The following is a 9931-nucleotide window of genomic DNA, read 5'->3' on the forward strand; positions in this document are numbered from 1 at the left end:
GGATTGGTTGCCAGACTGGGCAAGTCATCTACCACCCAAGGTACCTGTGGCAGGTAAGGTACCTACCTACCTACCTACCTACCTCAAGGTAAGATAGGTACCTACCTAGGGAAGGTAGGTAGACAAGGTAGACAAGGCGCACTGAGGCTCAGGTCAGGGCGTGCCCAGATAGCAGGGCGTTTGGCACCTCCTACGATAGCCGATGCCGATGGCCGGCGGCGGCCGCCCTTTATAAGGACATGGCCGAACCACGATGTCACAGCTTCTTGCCGCCCCCTCTCACTCTCTGATTGTGTCAGTGTCTGTGCCTGCATCTTGTAGTTGCTTGTCGCGATAGGATACGAATCAGTCAGTGCCCATCGGTAGACGCCTATCTCGCCCAAGCCCCAATTGGACCGGGAGTGATTGCCCCTAAGCGATCGAACCTCGTGCCTTCCCTTGCACCCGTTGCTGCTTCCCGCCTCCTCTTCTCCCGCCCCCCCCCCCCTCCCCGTCTTTTTATTCTTCTTCCCTTCTCCTCCCTCCTCTCCACAATGCGTCGAGCCATCTCTCGAGGCGTCAGCGTCAGCGCAGGTCGCTCTTCCAGATCATTCGCCGCCAACCGTCCCTCTCTCCTCACATCATCCAGCGCGACCTCCGCCATCATGGCCCCCGCCAACGCCTCGGCCCCCGGTGCCGTTGCTGCCAGGAGGATACACGCCACGGCCTCCCACCTCAGCGCCGCCCTCGCGTCAACGGCCGAGTCGTTCCCTCGCACTCATGACAAGATTGCCAAGCCCGAAGACACGCCCTACTTTATCAACAATGAGTTTGTCCAGTCCAAGGCCGACAAGTTCATCGATCTCCACGACCCCGCCACCAACAACCTCGTCACCCGCGTGCCCCAGATGACCGACGCCGAGCTCCAGGCCGCCGTCGACTCGGCTGAGAAGGCGGGCGTCGCCTGGCGCGCGACGAGCGTGCTGCACCGCCAGTCCATCATGTTCCGCTTCGTCGGCCTGATCCGCGAGAACTGGGACCGCCTGGCCGCCAGCATCACCCTCGAGCAGGGCAAGACGTTTGCCGATGCCAAGGGCGACGTCCTGCGTGGCCTCCAGGTCGCCGAGGCCGCTTGTGCGGCGCCCGAGCTCATGAAGGGCGAGGTGCTCGAGGTGGCCAAGGACATGGAGACGAGGAGCTACCGTGAGCCCCTCGGTGTCGTGGCTGCCATCTGCCCCTTCAGTGAGTTGCCCATTGGTCTGGCCATGTACCCTACAGGAAATGCTGACGATGACGCAAGACTTCCCCGCCATGATTCCCCTGTGGTGCATCCCCATCGCCACCGTCACCGGCAACACTCTCATCCTGAAGCCCTCCGAGCGTGACCCTGGCGCGGCCATGATCCTGGCCGAGCTCGTCAAGAAGGCCGGCTTCCCCGAGGGCGTCGTCAACGTTGTCCACGGCGCCCACCGCACCGTTGACTTTATCCTCGAGGATCCCGTCATCAAGGCCGTCAGCTTCGTCGGTGGCAACAAGGCCGGCGAGTACATCTTCAACAAGGGCTCCGCCCACGGCAAGCGCGTCCAGGCCAACCTCGGCGCCAAGAACCACGCCGCTGTCCTGCCGGACTGCAACAAGAACCACTTCCTCAACAGTGTCGTCGGCGCCGCGTTTGGCGCCGCCGGCCAGCGCTGCATGGCCCTGAGCACCCTCGTCATGGTCGGCGAGACCAAGGAGTGGCTGCCCGAGCTTGCCGAGATGGCCAAGCAGCTCAAGGTCGACGGCGGCTTCGAGGATGGTGCCGATCTCGGCCCCGTCATCTCCCCGCACAGCAAGGCCCGCATCGAGGCGCTCATCCAGAGCGCCGAGGACGAGGGCGCCACCATCCTTCTCGACGGCCGTGGGTACACGCCGGCCAAGTACCCCAACGGCAACTGGGTCGCCCCCACCATCATCTCCAACGTGACGCCCAAGATGAAGTGCTACACCGAGGAGATCTTCGGCCCCGTCCTCGTGTGCCTCAACGTCGAGACTCTCGATGACGCCATTGAACTCATCAACAAGAACGAGTACGGCAACGGCACGGCCATCTTCACGCGCTCCGGCCCCACGGCCGAGACGTTCCGCCGCCACATCGAGGCCGGCCAGGTCGGCATCAACGTCCCCATCCCCGTGCCCCTGCCCATGTTCTCCTTCACCGGCAACAAGAAGAGCATCGCCGGCGGCGGCGCCAGCACCTTTTACGGAAGGCCCGGCGTCAACTTTTACACGCAGCAGAAGACGGTCACGGCCCTGTGGCAGAGCGCCGACGCCGTGTCGCAGAAGGCGGACGTTTCCATGCCGACGCAGTCGTAGGGCGGTCGTGGGATGAATACTAAGCATGTTCTTTTTCGTCTTTCCAACTGAGTGTTTTGCACGTGATTTGTGACTGGTCGTGATTGGGATGATGTCTTTCGGTGACTATCGCATATGCAGACCATGCTGATGTGTTTCTTGGCCACAACGTGTCGTCAGGCCTGACACTTCTGTGGGTGAGCGAGAGGAAAAAATGATTGTTTGTCCCTGCGGATGCGGTAAAAAGTAATCTAGCCCATGGGGGAAAAAAGACTGGGACATGATCTTCTGAAGCGCTGGTCACCGAGGAATCCAAAATCTCTACAGAGTCTGGGCGAGAGATGCCTGTCTCATATCCGCATGTCTATTGATTGCACTCGGCACCATTTTAGCACATCTCCAGTGTTGCAGAATCGAATCCATCCCAACTTGTGACCAGGTCGGTCGATCGCAGTATAGCGATGGCCAAACCGTCGCCTATCCCTCACCCGCTGCGCAGCAGACGGAGCAGCAGCAGCGCCACCACCACCTCAGTGCGCGAACCGAAAGTCCAGCCGCCTGCTGCCCTCGTCCGTCGTCGTCGCGAGGTAGTGGTCCTTCTCCGCGGCGCCGAGGGCGTTCCACGCCTGGTCGCGCTTCTTGTTGCGCCACATGTAGTAGCCCTTGACCAGGAAGGCCGAGACAAAGTTCCACGCAATGATGCCGATGATGGCCCTGTTGCCGCGGCGGTAGAGGGGGGCGTCGTCGGCGCGGTAGATCTGCGCGGTCAGCCGTGTGTTCGAGAAACGAGATAGGGAGAGGGGGTATTCCCTGACAGTGAAACCAGAGAAAAAGGAAAAGGGGGGGGGGGAGGGCGCTTACGTTGGAGCCGATCATGCTGCTCGTCTGCACCGTCATGTTGTACACGGCACTGCCGACGGTGCGCGTGCGGACGGAGCCGGCGTTGCGGGAGGTCAGGCCGACTGTGCGAAGACACGACATGAGCATTCTTTTCCTCCTTCCAAGTACAGATGAGAGTGGAGACTGTGTATACATACCGAGGATCGAGTGCACGTAGGGATACCCGATGATGAGGGCCAGGACGGCGTACTTGCTCCAGGCGCTGACGTCGGCGGGCAGGAAGGCGAGGGCCATGAACATGGGGAACAGCCAGACGGAGCAGAAGGAGATGATGAGGAAGCGGTTGTTGATGCGCTCCGAGACGCGTGACCAGAAGATGAGCTGGAAGATGAAGACGGCAAAGGCCGGCACGGTCAGCAGGTTAGTCTGCAGCGTCGTGAAGCCGAGGTTGCGCAGCGTCAGGGTAAAGTAGGCCATGACGGGCCGCAGCGGCATGAGGACGGTGAAGCCCATGAGGTAGATGGGCCAGAGGTCGACGTCGGTGAGGGACGACCAGAGGAGCTGGAGCGTCAGGCCCTGGCGGTTGTGCATGCCGCCCTTGCTGGGGTCGTCGCGCAGGATGCGGTTCACCATGACGACCTCCTCGCGCTCGGTGAACCAGCCCTTGCGGCCGCGGAACCAGGAGGCCGTCTGCGTCGGCGAGGGGGGCATGTAGAGGTACGAGAAGATCCCGATGAGGCCGGTCAGACCGCCCTCGATGGCGAACATCCATCGCCAGCCCTCCCAGCCGCCGACGCCGCGGAGCTGGAAGATGCCGACGGCGAGGAAGGCAGCGATGATCTGCGTGAGGTAGGACGAGGTGTAGAAATAGCTCAGGCGGATGGGGAGCTCCTTGCTCGTGTAGAAGTAGGTCAGATACAGGATGGCGTCGGGGATAAAGCCGCCCTCGAGGAGACCGAGTAGCGCGCGGGTCGCATAGAACCCCTTCTCACCCACGAGGATGGACTGGCACGCCGCGACTATAGACCAGCTAACCATCTGAATGGGGATCCAGACATCAGGGCCGAGCTTCTTCGAGATCATCTGCGAGGGCAGCTCCGCGCTGAGAAAGGTCACGTAGAAGATGGTCATGCCGTAGTTGTACTGGTTCGTCGTGAGGCCAAGGTCGTCGAGCATGTTGTCCGACAGAGCCTGGCTGATATTGCCGCGGTCAAGTTGAAGGGCAAAGAACATGATGCACACCCAAGAGCAAATGCGGTAGTCCAGCTGTGCTGTCGTTAGAAACATTCCCATGTGGGAGATGGCCAGGTTTCAAGCCTGCAACGTACCCTCCTCACGAGCTTCTTCTCTTCTTTCTCCGTCCATACAGCGGTAGGATCGTAGCGGTGTCTTCCCTCATACTCGGGAATGGGCTCGTACAACGCGCCCGATGCTCCAGCAGCCCAGATGGTATCCTTGCCTCCACTGCCGGCGTAGACCTCTTCAGACTTGGGCGTCGCTGTCGCATCGTTGTCCGAGTCGGTAGCACTTTGAGCAACGGCCTTGTCCGCGGCCGGGGGTTTCTCGTTGGGGGTAGACATGGTTGGGAGAAACCAGAGGACTAGGCTTCTCAAGACAGTCGGCTGTTGATGTCTTGTCGTTCGCGTGGCAAGCTTGTTCCGTCTTGACCTCGCACGCCGTCTCTTGCAGGCTCTCTATCAGGCTGCGCCATTGTGCACAAGGCGTGCGTCTTAGCCTTATAAGCAAGAATCCCACCATGATGCCGAGAATCATGGACTTTTCATCGTCTATCACCACATTGCCTTCGGGATGGTATCATTGAAGATGGCCTTCGAAGTCCACCTGCGGCCGCATCTCCGAGGAGGCAAGGACCAATCTCTCCGACTTAGGCGACACTGGCAGTGAATCCTACACAAAACACCAAACAGCGAGGCCTTCAGGGCCAGAAAACCGATTCAGGTATGCAGATCGTCACCGAAACCTTTAAATTCACGTTGCAGTATGGGCCACACACTGGAGAGCATTCCAGATCGAACATTTCCGAGGAGGTCTGCCTTCCAAGAATTCGAACCCTACATCATGTAGGAGTGACTGAGAAAGCTCCATTGGAAAGCGGATAAATTGATGCTTGAAAGGAAGTGTGGTTGGCTGCGAAAGGGCTGATCAGACGCGCGACTTGGGATGCAGATATCGCGTCAGTCGGTAGTCGGATGTCGACATGCAGTAGATCGGGGGCGCCACCGGGGTAGTTAGTCTCCGCCATGTTCGATCTGACGTACCACAGCTGCGGCTTCGTCATCCATTTGAATTTTAGTTACGTTTTGCAGTGTTTGGACGTGGTCTGAAGCTGGTCCATTTCATGTCACTGGTGGTAGCAGTTTGATGCATCCAGAGCAAACTGATCCGGACCTTGTAACACAGCACGTTCAGTTGACGTCCCAGCCTTTCATACACCAATACATGTATGATAGAAAATCATTCCATCAGCCAACTGCGCTTGTATAGCTAGGGGCATCGTAGTGAAATGATTGTCCATGGCGATCCCTAGAGAGCGAGTCACGGCCTGCCGACATCCGCCAAGCTTCTGCTTGGGCAACGAAACTTGCCCTCTATGTTCAATCTACAGCATGTCCCAGGACGAGGCATGCAGCTTTGCAGAGAGGCAGTGAACGTAGAGCGGTGGACGCCGGCTCGACTTTCGTGGGGCCGCGACTTGGCGGGGTGGGATGAGGCTTGGTGGCGGCGCGCCCAAGACGTATGGCGTCCGGCCCGCCGTCATCGGCACCCCCTGATGCTTGACTACATTCCTACTTGCAATGCAGCGGGCGAGTGTGTGATGCAGAACAAAATGCCTCGGAAGGTTGCTGGTCGCCAAGGCCCAGTTCGTGAGAAGTGTCAAAAACACTGAAAGTAATGAGCTCGTCATCTCAACATGTCACGCACGTCGCCGGTATCCTAGCCCCGCGACCCTGCGCAGCGGAACAAATGCTCTGGTGTGCGTATGAGACGATTCAGTCTGTGCCCTCGTCTCCCACGTGTGTACAGCGGGTCAATTTCAATCGTCGGGTTGTGATTTGTTAGCCGTTCACGAGCACGCCGCATTCATCCATGCCGCCGACGGTTCGGTTGTCGGTGCCACCACGTGCATATTGTTCCATCACGTCAACATTGCGCGCAGGGGTCTGCGTTGGTGCAAGGGGTATCTCCGGAGATGTTTGATTCTGCTCAACATCGGAGTCGGACGGACTCCGACACGGACAGACTAAGCAATGTCAATATTCAATATCTTGATGTCCTCCTCTGGCTTGTCCTTGTACGCGCGGGCGTTCTCGATTTTATGTATGACGTCGAGACCTCGCGTCGCACGCCCAAAGATGGTGTGCTTGCCGTCGAGCCAGGGCTGTTTCTTGTCAGCAGATGGAACAAAAAGAAGAAGGGTGCGCAGGGGAGAGCGGGGTGTCCGCTCTGGCGGATTCTGTACGTACAGTCTTCTCCGTCGTGATGAAGAACTGGCTGCCGTTGGTGTTGGGCCCGGCATTGGCCATGCTGACGGTGTACGGCTTATCGTGCTTCAAGCTGCTGAATTCGTCCGCAAACTCCTTGCCCCAGATACTCTCGCCACCTGTGCCGTCGCCCATGGGGTCGCCGCACTGGATCATGAACTTCTTGATGACGCGATGGAAAATCGTGCCATTGTAATAGCCTCGCTTAGAGTGTGTGACGAAATTCTCGACAGCCTTTGGTGCGGCATCGGGGAAGAGACGAATGCTGATGTCGCCATATGTTGTGTGCAGCACGGCAGCGGTGCCTGTCTCGGCCGTCTTGGCTTCAGCCGCCTTCTGCTTGCCTAGCATTGTCGGCTTCTCGTTTTGAACGTCCCTGACCGACTTGGAGACCTCGCTTTCGTTTGTGAACATGTAGAAACGGACCTTGCCCACGCCCGTCGCGAACAGAATGGGGTCTCTAGATTCTGACTCCTGCAGTAAGGGATTGCTCGAGGCGCCCATCTCGACTGTGGTGATTCCCTTCTTCTGCGGTTGGCCCTGGTAGATCGCCAGGTTGACTGCCCTGAAGTTCTCATCCTTGCCAAACACCTTGACCACCTTGTTCGTAAACGTGTTGAGGACCTTGATGCCAAAGACGGACCCGTATATGATGAAGTTTCCAGATTCGTCAAAAACGACATTGGCCTTGTCGCTGTAGGCCGGAGAATCGATTTCGCGCTCCAGCGCGAACCTGCGGCCGTACTCGACGGCGTCCAGTTTTGACAAGGCAGTTCCGGCCTGCTGCATCTCTTCGATGACCTGGAGGGACTCGTCATATGTCCTGTGCAGCTTTCCCGAGGCAAAGTCGAACACGCGTATCTTCCTGTCGGGCTGTGAGAAGACAGCGAACTGCTGGCCGTCCGGCGAGATGCTCAAAGACGTCGGGACAGTCTTGGCCTTTTTGAATTCGAAGAGATTCGTGGAAGCCTTGTACTCGAATACATTGTCGGGCTTCTCATAGTCGCCGCTCGGCCGCCAGTATTCAACAAGGCCCTTGTCATCTACCGACACGACACAATCGTAGCGACTGTTGAACGACATGATCCTGACAGGGCTTCGGTGGAGAGACTTGATGGTCTGTGTCGGCTCCTGTTTCTCGCCTCTGCCGTCGAAGATGTGGACCAGAGGTTTGGCGTCTTCCGACACGGCGACCAGCGGCACCGAGGCGCCCCTGTTGTGTACCCAGCAGATGCACCGAGGGGTGAAGGCGAGGTTGATCATGGCGAGCAGGTCAAAGGTCGTAATGTCAAAGATCTTCAGCGTGTCGTCGACGCCAGCTGTCGCAAAGCTCCTGCCGTCCTGGCTAACCGAAACCGACTTGATCTCGCCCTGATGGGCCTTGAACTCCTTGACGAACTCGATGCCCTCGGCCATTTTCTTCCAGAACTTGACGACGCCATCGGTAGAGGAGGTGATGATAAAGTCGGTAAGGGGTGTGACGGTGACGAAGGCGAGCTGCTCCTTGTGCATTAACGACTTGGAGTAGCGAGGTGACTTGGGCAGGGCGGCGATGTAGAGCTTCTCGTAGGGCAGGACGCGGCGCTTCTTCTTCGGGGCTTCGCTTGGGAGCTTAGGGCCCATGTCGTCGTCGGAAGAGCTATCTGCGAAGGGGGAAGTCAGCATGCTGAAGATGGCATACACAGGTTTGAGCAGTAGGCAGCGCAAGGCAGGGAAGCTCACCTGAGCCATCTTGTTCAGTAAATTCGGAATGGCTCCGCTTGGCCGTCTTCTCGTCGTCTGTCATCTTGGGTGGCTCGAGCCTCGTCACGGAGCCTCGTGCGACGCAATGCGATAGCTTTTTCGTAGAAGGGGGGGGGATCGACCTTGAGGTTTGCGACGAAGTTGAAGACGGATGATCAAGCTCTCAGGCGTGATGTTTTCGAGCCAACCCAGGCCAATCACAGGATGCGATTGGCCCAGCTAGCGGCTGCAGATGAGTGCGACATGCGGCCGCTCCAGGCGTTGCCAGCTCCCTACAACGAGGTGCCCAGCGTTCCGTACTAGTGCGCTCGTGGGCGGCTGGGGCTGCTGCTACAGGTGACATCCAGTACAAGGGGAACGGCATTTGTGCCTCAATTGGGAAGACACATCTAGGTGTCGAGGACATGCAATGCAACCTCTCGAATTTGGATTAACATCGAACTACTTCTGAGAATGCCAAGATGAGTCGACTACGACTGCGAGACGTCCACCAGGCAGTGGCGTGGCTCTCTTCGGAACGGGAGGCTCGGCTTGTTCAAGGTCCCGACGACCCATACGTGGACACCTGTGACGTTGACAGTGAACTGTCTTGATATCATCACTAATCCCCCTCAACTGTCTATTTTTTTATGACCCAACAACCAATCTCCTTCGTAGCTACAAAAACAGTAACCCGTCTGATCGCCGACACGCCAATCCTTGAGAACCTCTCGACACAACCATGGCCCGTCACCCTCTCCAGCGGCTCGAGTCGCCTTCGCGCCTCTTCTCTCTCCTCCTGCACACGGCCGGCCTCGTCTCCTTCACGCTCTCCTTCCGCTGGCTCGATCGGTGGGATCACCCCATGGTCAAGGGGTACGGCGGCTATTACCAGCACCTCACCAACATTGGCCTCGCCATGGCCTTTGTCACGTTCGCCCTGGGCGTCGCCGCCGACCTGACCCTCAACCGCCAGCTCTTCGCGCTGAAGAACGCCATGTCGGTGACGTCGGCGCCGCTCGAGGTCCTCATCAGCCTGCTGTACTGGGGCATCCGCTCCATTGACAAGGCGCTGCTCTACCCGCCCGGCATGGAGCTGTACTGGGTGACCGACATCGGCTTCCACCTCGTGCCGGCCGTCGTGCTGACGCTCGACCTGCTGCTGCTGAGCCCGCCGTGGACCATCCGCGCCTACGCCGCCATGGCCATCAGCATGGGCATCGCGTTCCTGTACTGGGGCTGGGTTGAGTTGTGCTTCAGCCACAACGGCTGGTACCCCTACCCCATCTTTGCCATTCTCACCACGCCGCAGCGCGTGGCCTTGTTCACGGGCGCCGCGTCGCTCATGACGGCGAGCACCGTGCTGCTCAAGTGGCTGTACGGACGTGTCAACGGGCTAGGAGGGATCGCGAGGGAAGCTCACAAGCCGCTGAAGAAGGTGCAGTGAAGCGCATACATGTATCACGGTGGGTGCGGCGGCGGCATGAGCTGGTCACGAGATGCTCTGATGGTGCTCAACGGTGACGCCTGACAATTGGGGTTGGAGGGGATGG

At 58.7% G+C, this 9931-nt stretch overlaps 4 protein-coding genes across 4 annotated transcripts; 2 read left to right on the forward strand and 2 right to left on the reverse strand.

Moving 5' to 3' along the window:
* Positions 1-533: 533 nt before the first annotated feature.
* On the forward strand, positions 534-2334 carry D7B24_002107 (uncharacterized protein; the record flags this gene model as incomplete). The annotated part of the gene is made up of 2 exons (XM_028636323.1): positions 534-1221; positions 1280-2334. The coding sequence occupies 2 exons, from the start codon at positions 534-536 to the stop codon at positions 2332-2334; spliced, it is 1743 nt and encodes a 580-aa protein (XP_028491418.1).
* Positions 2335-2843: 509 nt separating this feature from the next.
* D7B24_002108 (uncharacterized protein) lies at positions 2844-4733 on the reverse strand (the record flags this gene model as incomplete). Its single annotated transcript, XM_028636324.1, has 3 exons — positions 2844-3071; positions 3175-4419; positions 4482-4733. 3 exons carry the CDS (start codon positions 4731-4733, stop codon positions 2844-2846), a joined length of 1725 nt encoding a protein of 574 aa, XP_028491419.1.
* A 1682-nt stretch (positions 4734-6415) lies between these two features.
* D7B24_002109 (uncharacterized protein) lies at positions 6416-8387 on the reverse strand (the record flags this gene model as incomplete). The annotated part of the gene is made up of 2 exons (XM_028636325.1): positions 6416-6553; positions 6639-8387. 2 exons carry the CDS (start codon positions 8385-8387, stop codon positions 6416-6418), a joined length of 1887 nt encoding a protein of 628 aa, XP_028491420.1.
* Positions 8388-9120: 733 nt separating this feature from the next.
* Positions 9121-9825, forward strand: D7B24_002110 (uncharacterized protein; the record flags this gene model as incomplete). The annotated part of the gene is made up of 1 exon (XM_028636326.1): positions 9121-9825. One exon carries the CDS (start codon positions 9121-9123, stop codon positions 9823-9825), a length of 705 nt encoding a protein of 234 aa, XP_028491421.1.
* Positions 9826-9931: the final 106 nt, after the last annotated feature.

This window comes from Verticillium nonalfalfae (assembly GCF_003724135.2).
Source record: "Verticillium nonalfalfae strain VnAa140/NRRL 66861 chromosome Unknown scaffold_149, whole genome shotgun sequence".
Lineage (NCBI taxonomy): Eukaryota > Fungi > Ascomycota > Sordariomycetes > Glomerellales > Plectosphaerellaceae > Verticillium > Verticillium nonalfalfae.